Here is a 26,019-nt window from a genome sequence, read left to right as displayed (position 1 = left end):
GAGGAGCAAAAACTTTCTCTTGGAAAAGACAGTGTGTATAGCAAAAGTGAACAAATCATGAAGAGGAAGAATAGCATTTTAAAAAGGAGACAGTAATCATTTTAATTTGAGCCATAAGAATTCTACCTTCACCTATAAATACATTCTTTGTTACGTAGCCAGTAGGTTTCCTCTATTTTTACTAAGTTTTCTCATCATTTAAAACAGGACCTCTGAAAGATAGGTAAATGAAGACTATTGCACCCATTTTATAGACCTTGATGTCTAGAGGAAAACAGCTTATGTACCTCTTCACCAGTAGGTACAACTTTTCTGCTTTCTTTGTATCCTTCCCTCTGCATCTCCAGACCTCCTCTGCCCACTGAAGAAAGTCCATCCTCAGTGACTTGGCATCCAAGGCTTTTTACAATCTGGTGAGACCAAATCTCTCCATGACTCTCCAGTAAGACGGTTTCCTGAGGGCATCCCCACCCCCTTTTCCAGGATAGTAATTCCCTCTCTAACTATCACTGCCATCGAGGAACCACCAGGCCTGACTTCAGATCCCAGCTTTGTCCTTACTTGTAGTGTGTCTTTGGGCTAGTCACTTAACCTCTCTGAGCCTGAGATTTCTCAGCTGTGGACAGAGATGATACTCACCCACGGGTTGGTTGTTATAAGAATAAAATCAAGAATATGCATGTAATCGCCCTAAAAGTGCTCGGCACACAGAGAGCAGAGCCTCTATAAATGGCCACTGGAGCTAACCTTTCCCATGAAACCTTGCCGAGGGACTCCGGTTCCTACACGTCTTGCCTGACAGTGAAAAGGCCTGCACCACTTGTTTCCTGCCTCCTGCCATCACGAGATGACGCACCCACTTCCCCAGGGAGCCTGCAAACGCCTCCTGTTCAGGCGCCAGCTTTTCTCTGCTGAGTGTCTACACCCCATGGGCAGCACTCAGTGTCGTGCTGGTTCCCTATGTTTCCTTTGGAAACTTCAGTCTGCCTGGGAACAGAGAAAGTGCTGCATCCTACGGTCAGGAACAGGGCCCATTCTCTTCTGCCATGGACCTTGTCTCAAAGGGACCTGGGACTCCAGGATTTGCTCATGCCGAACGGTTTCCTGATACTTTACCTAGGCATTTCCATTTTACTATAAGCAAGGGAAATTTTAATACTTTTTAATTTCTTAAATGTGATTTTCTTTCTCTTTCACCCTCTATGTCCCTCAGCCCCACCTTTTTTTGATAATATAACTCAGTGATACAACCTCGGTTTTGAAATGCAAGTTAGAGAATGACTGACCTCACCTGCAGAAATGAGCTGGCTGTCTGGTCCAGGGGTCGGCAAACTTTTTCTATAAAGGCCCCGATGGTAAATATTTAGGCTTTGGAGGCCGTATGGTTTCTGTCACACAACTCAGCTCTGGCCATGCAGCCTGAGGCAGCCTAGGATGACACGGAACAAACGGCCTGGCTGGGTCCACAGAAACCTGACTGACACAGAGTAAGCTGGATTTGGCACATGGTCAGTTTGCCTAACTCTGGTCTAGCCCTGCACTTAGGGCCAGATTCTGGGCTTCGGATCGTAGAAGACAAGCCTTCCCTCTCCTAACAAGAGTATGTGTGGGTCTCTAAAGAATCAAATTAAATCTGGTTTCCTGAGTCACACTGACAAGAAATAAAAAGGTGGGTGATTGTAAATGAATTCCAGGCTGAGAAAAGAATACAAGCATTGTAAACACTTATGTCTGAGCAAAGAAATGGACTTCATTTCTCTGCTAAAACACTTTGAAACGAAAAACAAGCATGCTGGCCACTACCCAGAGCCCCCTACCTAGGCCCCACATTTCCAGTCTTCCTGGGGTTAAGAGACACTGCTTTTCCCAAGAGTCAGAGGCTCTTTGCTATCTGTGAATCAACGGAAAGATTCCTCATGTGACTGTGTGACTGGTGGGGGCACCACGCAGAGCTCCCAGCTGAGGCTTCCTCTGGCACGTTCGGTGGTGGGTGGATGAGATTCTCTCCCCATCCCAGCACAGTGGTGGGCTTGTTCAGACTTGGCACGACTGGCCAAGAGCCCCAACCCGCCTGGACAATAGCAACATTCAACAATTTATAAGTTTGAGGCTCAACTCATTTGTCTTTTACATAACTACATTTTTTTTTTTCCCATAAGGAGAATACTTAGCTATAATGTAAGTCTTTCTATAACCTTATTGTTAATGAGATGGCACCAGAAAGTCTAAATTTGTACCCTGTTCAATGAAGAGATTTGAAACGGAAGACTGGCAATTACTTATGTAATTTGAGAAAAGTGGTCATGTTCTTTGCCCATAGTTCCACCTAATTTCGGATGACATCTCTTCTTGTCCTGCTGATTGCTGGACCCAGTCCCTTCAGGCTTTGTCCTCCCATTTCCATGTGTGACGACCTACGAGGACATCTAACAGCCCTGAACTCTGTGTGCTTCTGCATGTTGTCTCTACCCTATCAAATCTGACTGGTCCTGCTCCCACTGCCCGCCTGCACGCACAAGCCTGGCACAAGGCTGGCAATGAGTCCCCACTGTTCAATCAATTCTCAGTGTCTCTTGATGTTTTGTAAGTTAGGAGCTTCTTCCACACGGTGTCAAAAGCACGGGGGTCCCAACAGTTTCTACTGCAACGGGCTGCCCTTTCTTCTGGAGAAAATGAACAAACGAGTGGTAAACATCGATGCCATGGGTTTCATTCTTTGCAAAGTGTCTAAAACATGGTCAACTTTTGACCCAAACCCGTTTGATACTGTTCCTAAAAGCCACAATTTCTCTGGCAGATTGAGAGCTGAAAGTTTAAAGCAAAGATTAAAGGGTAAGGGGGTAAATTTCTGAGGACTAGATGAACAATTCTCTGATTGACTCTGATTCTGGGGAACAGGCCTTTCATACTAACAAAGCTTAGACAGAGCAAAAGGTCAGAAAGCTTTGGCAGCCAAAGCTATTTTTCCAATGACACATGCTGATAGAATCAGGCCATAAGCAACGATAGAACCATTATCTGGAAAAAATCAAGTCCCTGGGGCGCTAAGGCCATTACAAGATTGAGGAATTGAACAGAACAGTGGTTAGAACTCTGGAGAAGCCAGATTTCAAGCAGGGTTATACTTGCAGAAGAGGCTTGGAGCATGTGCTGCGCTGAATGTCACAGTCCTTCTAGGGGAGGTGAGAAAATCAGCTCCATTTAAGAACCAACACTGGGGCTGAAGAAGGATGAACGAAAAAGCACCTGTTTATTAACACAGCAAACATCGTCTCCTCTGTGGAACAAACCTTAATCTAATCTGTCTGCCCAAATCCTTCTAGCTAAATAGGAAGGGCCTCAACTGGAAAAACAAATCACATGCCTTTTCTTCTGGTCTTGTCCACTGTTTGAAATTTTCCTGCTGTTAAGGAACAGCCCTATTGACTGAAGGAACACACTGTTTCTAGGCTTCTGACCTCTGATAGGAAGAGATCCTGAATGAACTGCTAACTTGAAGGTCTGTGTTATTTCTTGCTACAGTTGTATCCAAGAAAGAAAAAGGTCATTTTTTAAAATTTAGAGTCCAACAGAGACCTAGAATTTCAGATGTGTAACAAAGAAAAACAAACAAAGAAAATGTGTAACAAAGAAGAAATACGAAACTATAAAAGATATTTATCCATAGTTATAAATTTAAAACAGGGATGAAAACCCAAATAGTAAAGAATAGAAACAATCTATTAAAATCTTTTCTGTAAACACTTTTACTTGAAGATATGAAAAGTAATCCAGCAGGTCATAAAAAACATTGCAACAGCATAAAAATTAAGCAATCTTTATGATTCATATGATTTTACAAGTTTTTGTTCTTAAAAAAAAAAGTCAAGTTTTCCCTCCTGGTCCTATTTGATTATAAGCCTAAGTGGGACCCTGGGTTTTATCCTCATTAATAGACTTGGAGCTTGTGTCATCTATTTGACTTCTTGTTCAAAGAGGCGCTATGACAACACCCTCTGGTTCCCACTCGTAGGGACATTACACAAAGTACAAACGCTGAGGGTTCTGTCAGCAGCAGAGTCTACTCGATTCACCGGAATCAAACGATCTTACTTGAACAACCATTTAGCTCTGCATGTACTGACGAGAAAGCTGGCCACAAAATCCTGTTCACAGGGGGGGAAAATCAATTTAACCGAAATCCCTGATTAATATAAGCCCATTTGGGTTAAAAGCGTTTTAAAAAGCAGTTTTGTGTATATCTGTGGTGTGTAAGTGTGTCTTTCTGCACAGAAACAAACCAACGTTACCCCTGGAGGATGGAGCTGGAGAGATGAGCAGGCCCACTCTTTACTGCCCACATATCTATGGGGCTAGATTGTTAGATTTTCTTTTTTTAAACAATGAGCATGAATTTCTTTTGCAATTGAAGAGTTTTTATAGATAAATTAATTTATGATGTGCTTAGAATTTACAAAATGCCCGAGCCGACATCTATTCCCTCCACTCTGATCAAGCACCACACCAAGATCGCCCACAGCCTCACCTCGGCACTCCACGTTGGGGTCTCCCCAGAAGAGCTCCTGGCACTCGCTGCAGGTGCGGCCTCCAAACCCAGGCATGCACTGGCACTGCCCTGTGAACTGTGGCCAGAAAACAGAGCTTGGTCAAGAGTGGCTGAGGGGCAGAAGCCAGCCTGCACTTTCTTTGTCAGCTGCCAGTTAGGGGAGGTGGGACCCCACCATGTGCCTGAGAAGGTCTCCACATCCTGGACAAGAAAAGGGACTCGTACCTCTATCCTGGGTGCTGAGAGCCCCCTGCCAGCATCTGCTAACTGCTTTTCTGCAACAGAGGCTGGAAAGGCCCAGAGCACGTTACTGTTTATTTACATGTTTCTTCACAAATCAACTAGGCCACCTGGGACTCATCTGCCATGGGGAGCCCCTCATTCTGAGTGTGTGTCAGGAAACAAGCACTTTTTACAATGCTGAGTGTGGCTGTTTGTTCCTTTCAGGCTGTGTGGCTAAGAAAACAGCCTGATTCAGCAGCCCGGGATTGACGAGAAACAGCACAGCCCTTCCATTCTAATCTGAGTGTGCAGCTGGGGCCCCATATTAAAATGCTGTGGGTGCATCAGATGGGGCCTCCCAGCGTGGTTATGTAGTCCCAGCCAAGTGGGACAAGTGAGGGCTGACATCCAGTCTGTGCTGTTTGCCAAGCTGTGTGCCCTGGGGCAAGGCTGCCACCACAGGAGGGTGTGCCTTTCTCTAACTGGGGAAAACGCACCAACTATCTGTCACCTGAACTCATAAAGGCATCTCTCCTTGTGGCATGACGGCGTCACCCAGGCCGGCCGTAGCACCTCACCTCATTACAAGACGTCCCGAAGGAATGAGCAGCATCACAGTTGCACGGGTCACACCCAGTCCCGCTGGCCAGCTGCCAGGTGTCAGGCGCACAGCGGTCACAGTTCTGTCCAACCACATTCGGAAGACACAAGCACTGGCCAGTAGCTTTGTCACACTGGCAGTCGGAGCCGTTACAGTGCTCCTGCACAGTGCCCAGGTAATTGCAGACACACTCTGAAAAAGAGCAGACAATTACGTATATTGTCACATTCATAGAACACACAGGCAATGTGCAAAGATTAGTGCCAGCCCAACAGCTATGATGTTTCCCCCTCCAGATTTCAACCTGGAAACGCAAACAAGCCGCGGAAGGAATAGAGGTGATAAAATCTACGACTATTGTTCTTCGGAAGTTCTGATGATGTTCTGACATCTCCCAGGCAGACAAGCCAGCAGTATTTTCAAAAGACACAGATATAATAAGCTGCTGGTGAATCATTTTTAAATTGAGGATTTAACTGGAAATAATAAAAAATATGTCATTGGAGTTGAGCTATCTAGTGATTTCAAACCCTTGGCAGGGAGCAGCAGTAATGGATGTACCAGACAGAGCAGGTAGAAGCCCTTTAAGCTACTATAGCTCGCAGGAATCCAGTCCTACTGCTCCTCAACATTCCACACGTGTTTGGATCAACGAAGACAGGGGCCTGGGGGCTGGCTGTGCAGCAGGAGCAGGAGGAAATGCTGGCTGATCGCTTGATAAGAGAGAAATATGGAGGCTGAAGGAGACTTTAGAGCTGTTACTTCTTACTTTTCCTTAAACTGGAAGGCTCTACCCATCAGTGACAGAGAAAAGGTGTGGACCAATGGTCCTAGCCAATCAGGTCCTGGGTAGAACATAAAATCAACACACTTTATTGGATGGCATTTATCATGGTGACAGCTACATAGTTTTTCCTTTTGGTTGTCTCTGTCAGGTACTGAGTCACATCTTAAGACTTCAGTCCTGCTAGAAAATGAGGATGCAAAGAAAAAAAGAAAGATCCGTGTTATCTTCCTTTTGTTGAAAGTGAAATTTGACCTCTCTGAACAAGTGTATTCTCAAAGGAAATAAATCCCAGAAGAATGAAATGCCCCAACGCAGAAGAAAGTGGAAAACATTCCAAAGAGCAGGCAAAATGAACGTGCGTCTTACTCCGACAGTCCTGCTGGAGGGCGTCCCCATAATACCCGAAGCGGCACAGCTGGCAGTGCTCCCCTTCCGTGTGGTACAGGCACTTGAGGCACCTCCCTGTCTCCTTGTCACAGGCTTCTGGGTCTGTCGTGTCAATGTTGTGGTGACAGTGGCAAGGCTGACATGTGCCCCCAACCTCCGAGGGATTGCCAAAGAAGCCTGCGGCACAGTCGTCGCATCTGGAACCTATCATCCATAAAACCAAGCACAACACCTTTAGCTCACGGACTGAAAGGTCTAGTCCATCCACGTTCCTGCCGAGAGAGCCAACCCAGGCTGTGCTGCACTCCTCACAGCACCCATGACTGAGCTCGGGGTGACCACATGGTCTGGGGAGAAAAACCGGCTTCTAGTTTGAGGGGAAAGAAGTATTCTGTCCCCTGTAACACTGCTGCAGCCTGGCTCAGAGGCCACCGTGGGGCATGGACAGCTGTAAGTGTTCCAGCGCATGGCACTTTAGCTTCTCATTACACAGGGACGGAGCAGATTAGGAGCAGATAATGACCTAGCAGGGGAAAGTTTAGCTTGGCGTTAAATCCTAATCCAAGGACTACATTAACTGAAAAATCACTGCTCTTGCATGAAAAATGGGGTCCTTCATGATGACCAACTTTCCTGTTTAAGAAATCCTGAAACTACAGGCAAACATTTACTGAGCTCTGGATTAGCATAACTAGTATGTGAAAGGGTGGCATGAAACAAAGGGAGTTTATTTTCACACCTTGCTACACTCCTTGAGTGTCACCGATAATGTGAGTATAACAAACAATGAAGACTGGACTAGCATTGACCGATTCAGTTATCTGGGGACCCCCAGCACGCTTTCTTCCCTCTGCCGAATGTTGGGCCACATCACTACTTTAAGACTCTTTGGCTAGGAGTTGGAAAGGAAAGGAGAAGTCAAATGTAAATTAATTTTTCTACTGCCTAATAAGAGAAATGTTCACAGGGATTCATTTATGGATTTAAACAAGCTTGCTCTCGTGCTCTGTACTGTAACATTATCATAAAGACTCAAGAATTACTCTACCCCAAGCAGGAAAAGAGCATCTTTCTAGATCCCTTCACTTTTAATTAAGGATTGCAAAAATGAAACTAAATTGGCTCACTCTTCACATCTATTTTCTTCATTAACAACTAACTCATGAAGACACCTCTTTTCCTTCCAGAGTCTCCACATGACTTACCAATGTACCCAGGATGACAGACGCACGCAAGCTGTAAAGTAACAGGATCTTGATAGCAGCTACTGGCAAACTGGCGTCCGCTGTCGGGACCGTCTGGGCAAGGACAAGGACGGCAGTGATCTCCTGATCCAATGATGGGATCACCATAGTAACCAGCCAAGCACCTACATTAGTCACAGAAGAGAAGACCAGAAGCCAGAGTTGTGAGGAACCTGTCACAAAAAAGCTTTAGGAACTGTGTTCTCTGCTTGGGAATATTCACTCCCCATTCCTCATGGGTCTACATGCAGGACTTTCCATTGGAGCAGTGGTTCTCAAACGTTAGCTCCTATCAGAATCCCCTAAAAGGGCTTGTTACAACACAGATTGCTGGCCTCCTCCCGTTTCTGACTTAGTAGGTCCTGGGTAATGCTGAGGGTGCTGTTCTGGGAATCACACTTGCAGGGCTACTGCATTAGGGTGACACCCCTGGCCTCACCTGGACCCTCCCTCACTCCCACATGCACCCTACTGTCCTATGAGCTGCCTATCCGCCCTGAGCATTCTAGCCAGCTCCCTCTTTGCATTAAGGAGTCGGGTGGGGGCGGGAGTGAAGCTTGTGGTTGTTCTTTGCCTCTGCCTGAGAAGGTGACGGGTTGGCAAGCCCATGGTGGCATGAAGCAATCCAGCCTTTCCCAGTAACAGAGCTGGTAAGGAAGCTGTCCAGCTGCATGACTCTTGTGACTGCCTCTTGTGGTTTCAAACTTGGGCGGGGATGATGGATGCTGTTTTTCAACTCCCAAACCCAGCAGGTCCCATCTCCTCTCCTCACAGATAAGAAACTCTGGGAGGTTAAGTGATTTGCAAGGTTTACACAATTTGTTAGTAATGAGCCAGGATTTGAATTCAGCCTCCGGACTTTCAGCAAGGAATTATTTGACTATGTCATGGAACACGAATGGTACTTAGGTGAGTCTTTTTACTTCCTAGACCATAAAAGCTGAAAGGAATTTGAAGATCACCTAATACAACCCAGTTATGCTACTAACAGAAAGTGGGATACTTGGAGCGGTGAGCTAATTCACTCAAGGCAATAAAGTGGGTTAGAAGCAGAACCGAGCCTGGAGCTCAGGTCTGAGGGTTTCCAATTCAGTTTGTTTTTCTTTATTCTTTCCTTCTTTTTTTTTTTTCTTTTTTTTTGAGGCAGAGGTAATATTTTTTAAATGGGGGGAAAGGATGACGAAATAGAAGGGGAAAATTCTTCAGAGGAAATTATACACAGACATAATACAAGAACATGTTCCCCAATTATACGCTGGGGGAATTGGCGGTGATGAAGCAATTGTGTACAACGGCTTCTGAGAAAGTTTTCTAGGTGAAATAAATCCAAATGCATCATGATAGAAACTGAGTGTTCATTTCCTGCCTCCCTGCCCACTTCCCACTTCGGGAACAATCTGAGCCGAGAGCTTCTTTTTAAATTCGTGGGGATGACACTAATTATCTTGGAAAAAGAAAAAGAATGATGAGAAATTGGCTCAAACCAGACAGCAGAATCAAACTAGAGCGAAAAATCTTTCCTCCTCCCACACCCTCTCACATTCTCCTGCAAGAAATAAAAATGCTTACAAGTAAAATCCAAGAACAGTCACAAATATCAACCAAGCCTTTCTCACAGGATGTTCTTATGAATACACTGCAGAGTGTGTTGATTTCAAATCGGCATGTGGACAACCACCTTTGTTTTCTGTTTCCCATCCCACTCTCATGTCCTTTATACTCTGGTTTTCTCATCTGTCTCATTTTCTCAAACTTATTTTCCATCTTCCATTGAAAGAACAGTAATGGAAAACTTCATGCAGGAAACAAACGATGGCAGTAATATATTAATGCCTTCCTTTCAGTCTTGTATAACTGTTTCCTTGCTATCCTTTTACTACACGGTTTTGTGGTTGGAAGGAGTCATTTTTACTTAAGGGAGTAATCACTGGAACCTCCAAGTCCTTGAATACACTCTAGCATAGCCAAGAGCCACATATTTACTTTCATGCCATAAGTTAATCACATGTTCAATTTTCACTAACGATTTCTTTCATCTGATCAGCAACTTTTGTACTGACTAAAGCACTTGCTGAGATTTTTAAAACAAAAACCCTATACAGGGTGGATGGATATTAAAAGAGAAAATTTATTGACATGGAAAGTGGAGACTAGTACTCCAAAAAAAGGAGGTTCTGATAGCATGTCTGGCTTTCTTAATTAGCAATAAAAGTCTAAGTCAGCATGTCATTTTCTTATGTGGACTATCTCTTATCAGCTGAGTGGGACTCTAAAGTCATTAGAAGCACATTCTATGTCCTATTCTTACTATTATCTACTGCGGTGCCTTGCATCCATAATAATTATCCAATTCACATTTGCTAACTGGAGAACAGATCTACTTTGCACATTTTATGTGGTCTCCTGGAAACTGTAGCTGCATAAAATGTTTAGAAAAACAAAGCTATTGAAAATGACTAATCCCGTTTGGATTGGGTTTCTACTTGGACCGAATCAGGCATTGACATTTCACAACTCTCATCCTAGGCCAGAATCTGCTGAGACAGAGAGATGATTTCTGTACAGGTCTATGGTGACCTCTAGGATGACTCGCCAAGATGGCAGTTTCATGTTGGGTTTGTTCTCTGCCGTATTTCCAGCCCCAGAACAATGCCTGGCACACAGAAGGTGTAAACTAAATATGTGTTGGATAAATGATTGAGTTCCTAGAAAATACTGAGGTGGTCAGAAATGAATGAGCCATCTGGAGTCTGGTAGAGGTTCATCCTGGGGTTTCTCTAAGACGCTGTTTGTTCAGCCAAAAATGATCTCGTTCTCTTACTTTTGAGAGGCCATGTCCACGTACCGTTCACAGTGATGGCCCGTGGTGTAGTCCTGGCAGCTCAAGCATTGCCCTGTCACTGAGTCGCAATCATCGGCATGGCCATTGCACTGGCAGGGCTGGCAACTCGGAAATCCCCAGTACCCAGGTAAGCACCGGTCACACTGCCGAGTGTACACCCCCTGGAAACAGTGGCACTGGCCAGTGATGGGGTCGCAGAAAGCATTGACAGATCCTTGCAGATTGCAATCACAAGCTGAAGAGAGATAGGCAACCGAGGAACCACATTGAGAAACTTATTAAATGTAAACACATCCCTCATGTAAGCACCCTTGTGCCTAGTTCAGAATACTCATGGGCTCACGTGATCAACTTCCATAATGAAGCACTGCTTCCTGAAGCTGTGGAACCCACACCAGTATTCCTCAGATAATCATTACAATTCTTCTGATTAACCTACGTTTGCATCCACTGGGGCCAAAGCCAAAGGTGCCGGGAGCACATCTGTCACAGGTTCTTCCAACCACGTTTAGCCGGCACTCGCACTGGCCTCCGTTGGGGTCACAGACGGAACTTAACGAGCCCTGAGGGTCACACTCACAAGCTGCAGGGGAAAAAGACGCCAGAACCTGTGACACAGAGCAACTGCTCTCCCCCCCCCAGAGAAATGAACGCAATACGTCACACCCGGCTCTGAACTGGCCTGTCCGTTCCCTTGGGCTCTTCCTGATCCTTTAATACCTGGGTATATTCAGAATTCCCATTTAATACAATCTCATCCCTGTGGTAAGCAGGAGAGTACCACAGGAGGCTGAATTGGCAGATAACAAACAGTTTTTCTATGAAGAATGTCATTTAGGTTTTCTCCCCTTGCCTTCAAAGCTCAAATATCACAGGACCTTAGATAAAAGCCCAGCGACCTCTGGGGGCTGCTCTGACCTTTCAAAGAGAAAAACAAACTTCAGTTATCCCAACTGCCCACCTGCCTATGGAAGCGCTACATCCTCACGGACTTTTCCCCTGGTCACCTGGTGTGTATTTCTTGACTATTGATCGCATTTGCAATGGTGCTTTATCACTCAAATATTCTTAAAAAAAAAATAAAGCCCGGGCCGGCCCAGTGGCTCAGGCGGTTAGAGCTCCGTGCTCTTAACTCCGAAGGCTGCCGGTTCGATTCCCACATGGACCAGTGGGCTCTCAACCACAAGGTTGCCAGTTCAATTCCTCGACTCCCGCAAGGGATGGTGGGCAGCGCCCCCTGCAACTAAAATTGAACACGGCACCTTGAGCTGAGCTGCCGCTGAGCTCCCAGATGGCTCAGTTGGTTGGAGCACGTCCTCTCAACCACAAGGTTGCCGGTTCGACTCCCGCAAGGGATGGTGGGCTGTGCCCCCTGCAACTAGCAACGGCAACTGGACCTGGAGCTGAGCTGCGCCCTCCACAACTAAGACTGAAAGAACAACTTGAAGCTGAACAGAACCCTCCACAACTAAGATTGAAAGGACAACTTGACTTGGAGAAAAAGTCCTGAAAGTGCACACTGTTCCCCAATAAAGTCCTGTTCCCCTTCCCCAATAAAAAAAATCTAAAAAAAATAAAAAAATAAAGCCCAACGGTAGTTGAGACACTCTCGCCTTTGTGCTGATTGCCTCACATAGAGCGATAGGGCCTGCTTTCCTCCAGATCTCGTAGCGCCAAGTGTCCTTTGGGCTCTCAAGAAAGAGGGGGCAGAATTAGCTACAGTAATACCTACCCAAGCCTGTCTGGTGTAACAGGGCAGAAATGCTAAAGATGATGTTTCTGCAAACGTCGGTCATTGGCGTTTTCACGACGCTTCTGCTGTTCTCCAGACAACGGTATCTCTGAAAGGTTTCCCAGGCACTGTTGGTGACTGACCCATCTGCTGAACCTCCCACAGTGAAGATGTCCAGTGATTTGCAGAATGGCATGAGAACAAGCTACGAAGACATGAGAACAGGAAAGTGTTCTTATGGTGGTGTCCCATGTCATCAGTTAGAGCAAGTAAACACATAAAACCCCAAATGCTTCTTTGACTCTTGAAAAGGAAAAACTAGACTCACTCAATAAACCTGCCCATTCTTAAAATATTCTTTCCAGAAAAAGTTTAGATAGACCTTCCACAGTTTGATGGTTTTTGGAAATGTCATTTTTAAAGACACTTCATATTTTCAGAAAGAATCAGCTTGAGTAAAACCTTATCAGAGGGTCGAGTTTTGCTAAAATATATAAGCAAAGTGGACTTGGAGGCAAAAAAACATGATTCTGCTGAGTCTCTCAGGGTTACCCCTCCACAAAACCCTCTGCAGAAGCAGAGGAACCCTTTCTGCCCAGGCCTCCCTGCACGTGTCAGAAACGACCTTGCACTTACGGAATCAATAAGTGTGTATGGACTCTCCACACTGCCATCGGCGGTGTACTGGGGCAGCTCTAACTTGACTGTGTAGTTCACACCCTTCTCAAAGCACACAGGGCGTGGGAGGACCACGTACCTGCCCCGTGACAAAGAGAACAACAAAAGTCATCCTTTAAGTATCCAGTCAATCAAAGCTCTACGCAGTTCATTCCGAAGGAAGAAAGTCGATAGTCAGTATTTGGCTCTGGCTCTGAAGTGGTAACTGCACAACTCACAAGGCAAGATACCGGAAAAGAGTAATTTGCATATCAGTTCTGTTGAGCTGCAAACCACTGTGTCACTGACCTTGAGCCAGGCGATAAGGACACGACCTGGTTGTCATCGTCGGGAACGGTGTTACCGCATCGGCTGCTGGCTGGAATCTTCCCAGGTCGCTGTACCGTGATGACAGCTTTCTCCCAGTGGTCAGGCAGCTGGAATAAGAAACAATAATCAAAAGGACCATCCACACTGGCCCACTGCTGCCTGTCTGTTCATGAAGACCTCCCCTGATCGATCACCTGCCAAGTTTAATTGAAAAACACTTGCTGGCATTTCCCTTCCCTCTTAACCGTTTCCTCTGCTACTGCCTCTAGAACTGTCCCAGTTCTAGCCCTAATCCCTGAAACTGCCTCCCAGCCTCTCCCTATGTCCCTTTCTACCCACCTCAAAACACAGCTCAGATAATGACAACCCCCTGCTCAAAACCCTTCAATAGCTTCCTTTTAATATAGAGCCCAAGTTCATTTACCGATCCTGGCATTTTTTCTACCAGCATGTCCAACCATATCCCTTATCTATCTACGTGGAACGACTCTCAAAACACTCTCCTCTTTTCTGCTCATGCTATTCCTGACTTCCTCTTAGGTCAAAATTTCATCTGTGTTTAAGGCTGACGTCTGATTCTTTGAAACATTCTGGCAGCCCCTGGCCCAGCCCAGCTGGTATGAACTTTTCATCTTCCATCACTGTTTGTATCTCTACTTGCACACTTTCCACCTTTGGTGTATTACTATAGTTAGGGGTGTGTGTCTGTTCCTGGGCAGTGCAGTCCGTGAGGGCAAGGAGAGGATCTGATACTTTCTCATCACCACCTCAGTTCTCAGCAATGTTAAGTGCCTAGTAAGAGATAGCTGAAAGTTTGTGAAACTGAATTCAAGAAAAATGTACATTTTTCACTTCCATGGAGGCTAGAAGTCAGAGAGGGTTTCCCATATTCCAATGTAATTTCCAAGTTTCACAAAACCATCATGTCCATTAAAAGAAAGATTTTTCTACCAATATTCTCCCCAACCACAATAGTTCACCAAGGGTTTACCTGTGGCTCATAGCGAATTAGGATGTCATATTCCATGGAATATGGTATATTGTCAATGAAAAACTCCAAATAAGCCCCTTCAGGCACTTGTACGAAGCCAGCTCCAGTCCAGGAAGGAATCCGGTCCTGCACATACAGCCGCTCCACTACGCTGACCCCCTGAGGACAATGAAATTCAAAGAAATGTAACAGTCAAAGAAATCTGAAGTCACCCAAAGGTCCAAAACTGTAGATATTATCCCTAGTTTTTGCAGTCACATCTTCCCAGTAGACTGTACAAAGTTTTGATATATAAACAGCAAATTGGTTTCTTTTTGGTTTTGGTTAAGGTAGTCTTGGGACATTGGTGATGGGACTCAAACGTCTCGTGCAGACTTTCTATGATGTCACCAGGTGAATGAGCATAAAGGAAGGAAAGAGAACATCATAACTGCTGTTATAAGGGAGCCTAGGAGTGACAAGGGATGTCCCAGATTTCCTACAAGGTCAGTCCAGTATCTAGTGGATTTATTTCTGTCTGTCTTTCTCATTGGCATTTGTTTGAAGCTCCAAGTACAAGTGAAGAAACTTGATATAGTCATGAATGTTCACTAGCGATGAGTTAATTCTGACTGTCACTGAGAATGAGCATTGATCAATTTGAATTGCTTAATTCCAGCATGCTTTTGAGTTTGTTCACAGGGTTATATATAATACCTGTGAGTAGTCATCTCCAAAGATGAAGTCCTTCATTTCCCATATGGATGTGTGTCCGGCTTTACCATCAAGAGGTGGTATCTATGTTACCCCGCCCTTGAATCTGGTCTGGCCTTGTGACTTGTGACTAAAAAAATGTGAGAAAATGACATTCTGGGACTTCTGAGCCCACGCTTTAGGAGACTGAGCAGTTTTTGTTTCCTCCTTGGAAACTAGACACCTTCTTGGAAGCTAGTAAGAAATCTCACGATGCTGACCCACGGTGCTGTGAGGCAGCTCAGGACAGCTGCATGGGGAGAGAGGTCATGCAGAGAAAGACGCCCAGCCAGCACCAATTGCTTCAGCCATCCAAGCTGAAGTGCCAGACACACATTATAAGCCACTAAATTTTGGGATGGCTTATTACACAACAATTGATAAATGAACCCATAGTCTCTCTGAGTACTCTACTAGATCAACAATAACTGCGGCATAAGTAGAGAGAAAAATGGAAGGAAAAAAAAACCCAAGCTTGCCCCCCAAACACCAAAAGCGTAAAGAGTGAATGTTCCAAAGTTTCTTTGGGACTTACAGATTTAGTTGGCTTTAAATATGACTGTTCTCAAGAAGGCATGGTCCTGATCCTTCTTTGGGCTCACTGACAAAACACTTCTTAAATGGTCTGTTTACAAAATGTGTCTATGCCGTTTACTGCCGCCAAACACTGCTTTACCAGTCTGCCAAGCAGCCCCCTACTTACAGGCCCAAAGTTGGCTTCTTCTGCTTCGTAGATGTAGTGATCCAAGGTGGTAAAGTAATAACCAGATTCCACTTCATTGCACTGGCGTCCGATCATGTGGGGTCGACATGAGCACTGGCCGGACACTGGGGAACAGCTGGAAGGAACCACAGCTGGTCAGCCACGCTCACCGCTCACTAAGGAACCGCGGGGGGCAATTGTGCATTTGGTATTATACATTAAATGGCGTGAAATATTCAGGGGGGTTTTCGTATTTCCTTCAGAAAATAAGTACATGGAAAAAATACTGCCTATGAATGAATCCCAAACTCCGAGGTTGAAAGCTCTGCATGACCTGGTTGCTCACGGGCATGTCCCTTGCCTTCTCTTCACTATGCTGCATCCACACCCGGGTGGGGTTTTCTGTAGATACAAGTCTTTTCTTGCTTTGATAGCCTGTCATTTTTGCTTTATTTCCAACTACAGCTCTTTTCCTGGGCCTCAGACCCAGGAGGACAGTTCCAGCTTCGCTGTCCCTGAGGCTAACAATTGATCCGACAGGGCAGCACTCAATCCCTCCCCCGACTCTGCTGAGAAGACACCACCAGCCGCTGAGTCAACCAAGTCAGAAACCGGGCAGTTATTCTCTGGATTTCTTCATAGTCAACCAGGAAGCAACTCCTGTGTTTCACCTCCCAGCATCTGTGCGTCTCTCCTCCCTTTCCATGGGTTAGACCACGCCTTTCTCCCTTCTCTCATAGTAAAAGCAGTTAGTCTTCTCTTCAGTACACTTGTTGCCACTCTTCCAACTTCCCGACCTAAACCGCCACACACAGAGCTGCCCAGGTGAACCTTTCTTCCTAAGGTGCATTAACTGTGTCACTTCCTAGCACAGTGGCCTTGGGGAGGTACAACAGGACTTCCATAATCTGTCCTTCTCTACCTCCTCAGCCTCATCCCACCCCTCCCCTCACAACCACACTGAACTACTGACAATTTATCAAATGTGCTGGGTGATTCCTGACCCCTCCCTCTGCCTGTGATGTTCTTACGACCTGGAATGCCCCTCCCCCTGACTGACCCAGCAAACGACCACCCTTCTTTCCAGATTCAGCTCATATAGGACTCCTGTGGTGGCACTTCCTAACCATCACCCTCCACTTCACAGAATGACACATTTTCTCTTTCATGCCACCACCTCCTTGCATAAGAAATGTATTCACAACATCCGCAACAAAGCTTGTCACACAGTAGGTGTTTGTTAAAGTTGAGGCCCTGTATCTTCAAATCCTAGTTCAACTTTCACCCCTTTCATGGTTTTGCTTGGTTCTGTCCCTCTACCAGTCTCTAGTGCTGCCTGAGACTTCAATTGTTCCTTATCTGTACTGTTCAGACATTTATCGCCTTATCTCGCAGTGCAATTATTGACAGACCAACCCAACCCCTTACTAGACTGTAAACTCCCTGAGGACCCGGTCTGTGACTTATTCACCTTGGTCAGCCCCCGGTAAGGCCTGGCCAGTGCTATGCACATGCAGTACACTCAAACACTGGGTGAACAAATAAACGTGTGAAGAATAGTTCTGAATTAAAAAAAGAAAAATAGGAGATTTAATGTAAATAATAAAATTTTTTTAAATTACTCATTGCTCTTTTCAGTAATAAAGGCCCCTATAATATATACATTTTGTTCTCAGCCTATGTCGGTCTTTTTCCTTAGTAGTATCATGATTTTGTGCACCAGGTAAAACCAAATTACATACATCCATTTTTACTTCATTACAGTCAAGTGGTTTGAAATTGTTAATTTAAACCCATTCCCAGACTTATTTTATTTTTTCTTTCTCATCCCAAAGTTCATTTTAAACCAAGTGCCTAAGGCAAGTCCAATTGAAGTCTTTTTCAGTATATCATGTAAAACCATTTTTATCCTACAAGAATACGAATAGTTAACATCCTGTAGCCAATTCCCAGAGGAGGAAAGCTTGTTCCAACTAGGACCTAGGCCTCTTTTGGTACAGTCCACCAACAAAAGCCATTTGCAAAAATCCAGGCATCAGACATTACACCATATGGAAAAGAAAAAGAAAAAAATCCTTCTTTCCTCCCCAGCTGTTTACTGAGGGAACAAATGTCCAAAACATGAACCACCGAAGAAGAAAACAACTGGATTCTTCCCAAGCCATCACTATTATCCAGATGGGGCCAATCTAACCACATGAGTTCTTAATCACTAGAGAATTAGCAAATAAAGCTGAGGATAAGGAGAGTGGGCAGACTCCTGGGGTGGCCTTTTTCCTGCAGCCCAATTCTAAAGAAGTTCAGGAGACCCTGATCAGGTAAAAGGAATTCTCTTAACCTCAGCCCTGGCAATCACTTCGTGTCCAGAGCTGAATTGCTGGCATTCCCAGGCATGGCTCCAATTCCACACCTACTGCTTCAGTGAACTCATTCTCGTGGCTTACCTGGCTCTGTGCATGTGGCCCTCACATCTACAGCTCTTAGCTCTTACTCAACTGTGCTCTGGTTGTACCTTTCCAGCCATGAATGGGACATTTCCATGGTGTCAGTCAGCTCGAATTTATCTTGTCCCAAACTGTTCGTCAACTCCTACTGACTTCTTATCTTGTTATTTCTGTCAGCAGATTTAAAATTCTTCTGATGTAGGTGAGACATAACCTTCCCCGTCCTTTATCCCCAATATCCAAGTCTTATTTCCAGATGATTCTCAACTTAGCAGTTTCTGCTAATTGTCCTCGCCACTATCCTAGTCCAGTATGACATCATTCCACATCTGTTACCCTAGCAACCTCCCAACCCAACCTCTCAAGCACTTGTCTTCCCCCTGCCCAGCCATCCTGTCCGCACTGCCAAACCAATCTTCCCATAGCACTGCTTTCATCATCTCACAAAAATCCACGATTGTTCCTTCTTATCCTACCAAGCCAGGATGCCTCTGCCTGGTCTCCAGCAGCCTCTATAACCCATCCTCTAAAAACAACTGCTGCTTCTTGTGGTGCCTGCCCTTGGCTTTCAGAAGAGCCACACTCCTCATTCTCTTCCACAAATATTTACTGAGCAAATACAGGTGCTGGAATCTGTGCTTCCTGGTGTTAACACTCACACTCTTCAGTCCACTGTCAACTTTCTTCCAGATCAATCCTTACTCTCTTGGTAAAGTCCATTGTTTCTGGCAAAATGATAAAGAGAAAGAAAAGCGGGGGGAAAATAGTCCCTGTCCTAAAGGACTTACAATCTAATTGGGGAGATAAATAATAAAGCAATCGACCAATACAACAAATCAAAATGTTGCAAGTACCTAGATAGAGCTACAACCAAAATACTAAGGGTGCAGAGGAAAACACTGTTCATCTGATTAAAGGCAGCATCAGGAGAGAGGTGTCTCTGAAGGTTGCAGAGGATTTTTTTTTTTTTTTTTTGGTCAGAGCATCTTGACAGGCAGAGAGGACAGGAATGACAGGAGCAAGGAGGAGTAACGCAAGAATGTGAGCAGAGATGGTGAAGATCCAACCAGATCTTGACCTTGACATACTCATTCTCTGTGCCTTCACCAGTCTCAGCTAGAAGGCCCTCCTGCCCACCTGTCACACCTCTCAAAGTCTCACTCATCTTTCAAAAGCCAAGCTCAAATCCTACCTCCTCCATAGTGAGATAAAAAAAGTTATTACATGTAATTAATTATTCTTTCTGTGTTCAAGTAAAAATCACATTGGATAGAAATGGTACACTTTTTAAGTTTATATGTTCCAGCCCACAAATTTCCCTGTAACTAGATACAGATTCAATTCATTGGATCAGTAATGAGATGCAAAAACAAATAAGATGCAATGATTTAAGACAAAACAAATCAGGGTCTGTGGCTGGCAGAATAACAGCCCCCAAAGATGTCCCTGGTCTCGCCCGCAGAATCTGGGGATAAGTGACCTCACATAGCACAGGGCACTTCGCTGATATGATTAAGCACCTTGAGATGGGGGGCGGGGGTTGGTTATCCTGGATTATCCAGATGGGGCCAATCTAATCACATGAGTTCTTAAAAGTGGAAGAGGAAAGCCAAAAAATGGGTCAAAAATGTGACATGAGAAAAATCTGACCCACAGTTATTGGCTTGGAAGATGAAAGAAGGAGGCCATGAGTCAAGGGGTGTGGGCAGCCAGCAGACACTGGGAATGCTGTGCTGGCAGCCAGAAGGAAACCAGGAACCTCATCCTACTGTTGAAAGGAGCTGGGTTCTGCCAACAACTCGAATCAGCAGGATTCTCCCCTAGAGCCTTACGATAGAAACAGGGCCTACCAACGTCTTGATTTTAGTCCAGGGAGACCATGTCTAACACACAGAACTGTAATATAATAAATGTAATAAATGTATTTGTTTTTGGCCATTAAGTTGTGGTAATTTACTATGGCAGCAATAGAAAACTAATACAAGACCTAATTTTTCTTAATGGATGAAGGCTAAAATTATTATTTAAAAACACAGATTTCTCATAAGAATAGAAATTAACAACTTATTTAATGATTCTATTGGAAGGAAAATTCTATTTCATTCAAATAGTGATGAGCAGAGTAAATACTGTACAGTTTCAACTTTTCTCTATTACTAAGAAATCGGGGTGTGGGGGGGAAAGGATAAAAAGCATCATTCAGAAGAATCGCCACTCTTTTCAACACTGATTTCTCCTCCAAAATTCTGACTACAAATAAGAGTTGGCTCTACATTGATTAACAGTCAGCATTATCCATCCTTTTTATCCAGAGTAGTCCCACCCCGCAGACTTGGATACTTTCTTAAGTGGTAGGAGCTGTGCTCTCTAATCCTTTTATGTCCAGCTACCATATAATTAATAAAGGGTTAGATATCATAATCATTCAATATACTGATGAATACACATATTAACTTCTGCTCTTGTTTCAAAGTATAATACATTTCAGTTGCTCATTTATTGAGCACCTGCAAGGTGTACTGTGCTGGGTACGAAGGGAGATGCAAAAACAAATAAGACACAATCCCTGTCCAGAGACCCTTGCAATACAAACACCTATAATACAAAACTGAATAAGTGCTTAAAGAGATGCAGAAGTAATGTGCTTCTGAAACATCAAGGGAGGGCTAGGGACTTCAGACCAGGAAGTTAGAAGCCTTTAAAAAAGTGGTGGGTTTCAAGTCAGATATCAAAGTCCTAAATTAATTGAAATGATTTTGAAGGATGATGTGAAGATGTTTGTATATTTCAATGTTTTTTAAACATTTGCAAGTAGTGTTTCCCTAGCAACCATTCTTATTGATTCATTAAAGCAGGTTATCTAGAAGAAAAGCTTCATTAACCTGGCTTGAGTTACATTATTTAATTAAGTCTTACCTCTTGAAAATATTCAAAAGTTCAGATTAGCTGTCAACATAGTAGACATGGATTACTACGCTTTAATTTTTCTACCAAAATCCATTTGGCTTATGATACAAAGCATTTTCAGTTTTCCCACTTCACATGACTTTGACATTGAGTCTGTCTCTGGCCAAAGTAACTAGGCAAGCTTGGGATCACCTTTAGAGATTGCCTCTCTTAAGGAGTGCATATTTCTATTCGTATCTTTAGAATCATTTGTTTCTCAAATTCTTTAACTCAATCAACATGTATTCAATACCTACTATGTGTCCAAGGCAAAGCAAAGGAATATTATCAGGGAGAAGATATTTATGAGTGGTGACAACACATCATTCATTCAGCAAGTATTCAGCATTAAGCACTCTCCAAGCAGAATCGGTGCTTCAGAGGAGCCACTGCCACCCTTATGGGCTCCCAGAGAGAGTCCTCGTGGGGGAAACTCTGAAAAGGATCACTACAAAACACTGCAGAGTCACAGGACCAGAGGCACCTTGAAAGCTTTTTTCCCATCAGTGATGCCAAAAGATAGAATGCCTCATCAATCATGCTAGAGAGATCAAATTACCTGCTTTAAAATCTTCACTAAAAAATGTTGCTTCACAGACTCTCTTGCTTAGCACATTATGGTTTTTATAACTTGTTGCAGGAGCGACTAGGGGCAGCCTAGGCAGTGTGTGGGTGGATTTAGAGAGGAAGCATGTGTGGAATAGAGGAAAAGAATGTAAGTAATAGAAACCATTTAGAGTAAAGAAACATAGGACATTCCTGAGTTTATGACATAATTTGGAGAATTATGGATGCCATTGTCATCTAATCAAGAAGAATTTTAGTTGTGATGGAAGATGTGAATTGAGGAATCGATTACTAAAGGAATCAGCATGGGTTCTGGGAGTCACAAAGGAAAGGCAGAGAAGAGATTCCATAAGCAGACAAGCGGTTTGCCTTTCTTCCCTGCTTGGATGGAATTATCCTTGCTTCCTTCCAACTCTGGAGGTTTTCTAAGAACAAACATTCACACTGGAGTTTCAGAGGCTACATGCTGTCCTGCGTTTGTTTACTGCATGATCTGGAATAGGACAAATCCAAATACAGAGGCCAAACAGCACATGTTCTTGCTGCCTAAGATCTCCTTCCTTCCCAGCAGACTACTTACTATGGCGTTGGGAAATAATCCTGTGAGACAGTCAGCTCCTGAGCCCATGAAGCTCAGTGAATTCAACATGTTCTCTCAGGGCAGACTCAGGGCTGCAAGGAAACATCTGGCCTTTTCTCAGCAGTCACGCACACTGTCTTCACCAGATGTTCTGAATCTGATCCCACAACCAACAGAGACCAAAACTCTCATTGACTCAAAGTTGGTTAATTAAACTCCGACAAATTAAACATCTTGCCAAATGTGCATTATGATAATTTCTGATAGAGCTTCATGTCTCATCTATTCAAGGAATACCAACATATTTAAGTAACTAAATGTTAGTATACGTAATTTTCAATAATAAACTTGGATGTTGAAAAAAATAAAAGAAAAGAAGAAGAAAATGAAGAGATTCTATACACAAATCAAAATAGGAATTCATTTTTGGTGAAAAATAAAATGTTTGATGGTACCAACTGCTGGTAGGAACAGAGAAAAAGGTACTTTTATAATTGGTTGGTAGAAAAATTAGCACAATCTGCAAAAGAATCTGACATTCTCCATTAAAATAAAAAATGCACGTCTACTTTGACTTATGGTTCTGTCATTGGGAACCTAATCAATAGATATCTCTATAAACATTCATTAAGTTACATCTACAAGGGTGTTCACTGAAACATTTTTAAAAAGTAAAAATACTGGCAATAAATAAATCATTGTACTTTCACATGAGAGAACACAAAAAAGTGGATGAATACACGCTGATATGAAAAAGATCTCCAGATTAAAAAAAGCAAGTTGCAGAATTATGTACATAACATATGTTACTTTGATTTTCAAAAATGTCAGTGAAGCGAAGTGGGAAATCATTTTTTTCCTTTGTACTTGTCTGTCTAAAAAAAAACCTAACATGTTATTTTAAAAGAAATTAGAGGAAAGAAATCGAAATTTTTAACAGGTATTTTGAGTGTTACTATTAACTTCTGGAGAGATCCAAGAAAACGTTAACAGTGGAACTTCTCAGCAGTGGAACCTGCGGGGAGAAAGGGCGGGATACCTGTCTGAACTGTCTGATTTTTAAAAAAATACGGGCATACATTGTTTCCATAATATAAAAAAAAACTACTGTAAAGTAAAAGTACAAAAGCAAGTAACAACACTACTAAAATGAGAAACAGAAACATACTAGAAGGTTTCAAAGCTAACTCTTGGAATGAAAAAATCTTTGAAAACATTGAGACCACAAATAAGAGTGATTATCAGACATTCAAACCAAAGGTGAATGTACTTCTCATATCTTCTTCAGAGACTGAAGTCACTTCTCCTAGGGCTCATGAGGGCTTTCCTGGGTGACTGAGTACAAGAATGTAAATGAAGCTACACTCACCTATTGTTTAAGGCACCCCCAAGGTCACAGTCACAAGGTCGACATCCATCCAAATCGTTGCTTAAGCCCCAATGCTCTGGCTGCAGAACAAAAGATTAAACATCGAACGGTGGGTTCTTGTAATTACACAATAGACTCAAGAGCAAGAAACAAGTTATGGCATGTTTTGTTTGTTCCACCAAACATTCATTTGCACCATGAAAGCAGAAAGCATACAAAAGAAATGACTATGAGTATTCTGAAAAAAGAAACCCAAGCTGTAGGTCACTGAGGTTGGAGAGGGTTACACATAATCACACGGTAATGCCAGATCAGAGGTGTTTCTTTGCCCTTGCAGATAGCATGCATCCAATAATAACCATGAGAAAACAGCAAAGACACCAATTCTCTTCATTAAAATTACTCTGGCAGTAAGAGTTTTGGCAACTATTTGGCAGGCCTTTAATTTTTTTGTTCAGTCTGTCATAAATTCCACATAGTTCTTCAAGGATTTGTCTGTGTGGAAACAGTGTAAAGCAAGGACTGTTCTCACAACTGAAAAGTGAGATCACCAAGTCCTGAGAACACGGGAGATGGTAATGAGATCTCTGTAGGGACAGAGTCTATACAGGGGAGAAGGTCTCTTTGCACCTCAGCAAATACTTATTTCCTAATGAGTGATAAAAACCAGGTACACCAATTTAAATCAGACTTCCAGAAATGTAAGAATCAATCAGGATATATGCAAATATGCATATTTAGTCATCATAAGCATAGTTTGGGTTCAGGAGATTTCCTCTCCCATATTACAAAAGCAATCACAAAAATGTTATAAAAGATACAGAATAATTTTTAAAAATTTCTCTCGTAATTATTCTACCTGTACTCACTACAGTGAACTTCTTGGTGTATTTCCTTCCAGATTTTGTTTTTCCTACATAATCAAGATACTACTCATATTCTGAGGGTTTTTTTTTAAATACCAGCACAAGCATTTCTCCGCGTTAGTCATTTTCAGTGGCAACCAAATATCACACTGTACAGAAGTCTCAAAATTGACTTAACTATTTTCCCCACTGTTGCTTCTAAGTTTTTTGCTATGTAATAAAAGATGCAATGAATTATTGGATGATCACCTCATAAGGTATATAAATGTCTAATCACTATGTTGTACACCTGAGACTAATATTAATATAATATTGTATGTCACCTGTAATTGAAAAGTAAATTTAAAAAAAAAGATGCAATAAGCCTTTTGGTGAATATATCTTTGTCCAATTTTCTTACTATTTCATCAGGATAGATTCCCACAAGTGTGATTACTGGGTCAAAGAGTATGTGTTTTTCCACAGGTTACTGATACATTATCTCCAAAATGCTTTTCAAAAAGTACTAACCAAATTGCATTTGCATCAGCAGCATGAGTACCAGGCCCTTATTTTGTCCTCACAAAGAGTCAGCATTCCTATTTTTAAAAACTTTTATTAACTTTGTGAAAATGATATTTCGCTGTGGTTTTCTTTTACAGTTCTAACAGTGATAGTGAATATCTTGTCAAACTTATTCATTAGCAATCCCTCTTTTGTGAAGTGTCCACTCATGTCTTCTAACATTTACATATAAGGATGATGGTAGAATCTAGAATAGCGAAAAGCATTCTATATTAAAACATGTCATGTTCACTAACTACACACCCCGTGTAATGAGGATTTACCTACCAGGCACTGGTCACAATGCTGTCCAGTCACCAGACGCTTACAGTAGCAGTAACCACTCTCAGAGTCACAAGGATTCCCGCCAGGAATAGTTCCCAGAGGATTGCAGGCACAAGCTTTGTTGAAAATAAAATGAAGGAAAGAAACATAAACCAAGGGAATCTGAAGAAGTAGGCTGGATTTAGAATTGCAAAGTAAAACAGGAATTATGCACATATGAGAACTCCCAAACTTTTTAACAAATATACTTACATTTACAACCAAATGGATCTTCAGCATTTAAACCATAGAAGCCTTCTTTGCAAATATCACAATGTTCTCCTTCCACGTATAATTTACACCGACACTGACCAGCAATGAGGCCAGCAGAAAAATCAGTGTAACTGTCACAGACTCCGTCATTCTGAGAACCAGCTGGGTCACAGGTACATTCTAAGAAGAACGAAAAGTGCCAGGTGACACAATCGGTGTTTGTATAAATACATATATTCCCTTCATCCTCCAAATGTCACAAAAATAGACGAAAGAAGGCTGGACTACCAAGTAAACTCCACCCCCAGCATCCTATATAGCAGATAAAACAACGCTGGGTCTGATGCCAAGATGGAGTTCCAAGAGCAGGATGGTGACTACCAGACTATTCAA

General features: G+C 43.1%; 1 protein-coding gene across 1 annotated transcript in view; it reads right to left on the bottom strand.

The window, feature by feature from the left end:
* The window catches only part of LAMB1 (laminin subunit beta 1), a 67,524-nt gene that overhangs the window by 20,298 nt on the left and 21,207 nt on the right, over positions 1 to 26,019 (bottom strand). The window contains exons 11-24 of the mRNA XM_019745333.2: positions 25,627 to 25,806; positions 25,378 to 25,490; positions 23,681 to 23,760; positions 15,775 to 15,910; positions 14,340 to 14,498; positions 13,328 to 13,455; positions 12,998 to 13,118; positions 12,362 to 12,566; positions 11,069 to 11,212; positions 10,633 to 10,864; positions 7,749 to 7,912; positions 6,523 to 6,747; positions 5,347 to 5,561; positions 4,526 to 4,622 (exon numbers count right to left, since the gene is read on the bottom strand). Coding sequence (XP_019600892.2) covers positions 4,526 to 4,622; positions 5,347 to 5,561; positions 6,523 to 6,747; positions 7,749 to 7,912; positions 10,633 to 10,864; positions 11,069 to 11,212; positions 12,362 to 12,566; positions 12,998 to 13,118; positions 13,328 to 13,455; positions 14,340 to 14,498; positions 15,775 to 15,910; positions 23,681 to 23,760; positions 25,378 to 25,490; positions 25,627 to 25,806 — 2,199 coding nt within the window. The remainder of the gene's footprint in view (positions 1 to 4,525; positions 4,623 to 5,346; positions 5,562 to 6,522; positions 6,748 to 7,748; positions 7,913 to 10,632; positions 10,865 to 11,068; positions 11,213 to 12,361; positions 12,567 to 12,997; positions 13,119 to 13,327; positions 13,456 to 14,339; positions 14,499 to 15,774; positions 15,911 to 23,680; positions 23,761 to 25,377; positions 25,491 to 25,626; positions 25,807 to 26,019) is intronic.

Source organism: Rhinolophus sinicus, linkage group LG09, assembly GCF_036562045.2.
Source record: "Rhinolophus sinicus isolate RSC01 linkage group LG09, ASM3656204v1, whole genome shotgun sequence".
NCBI lineage: Eukaryota > Metazoa > Chordata > Mammalia > Chiroptera > Rhinolophidae > Rhinolophus > Rhinolophus sinicus.
Note: the sequence above shows the minus strand (reverse complement) of the source record. Positions and strands in the feature narration are given on the sequence as shown.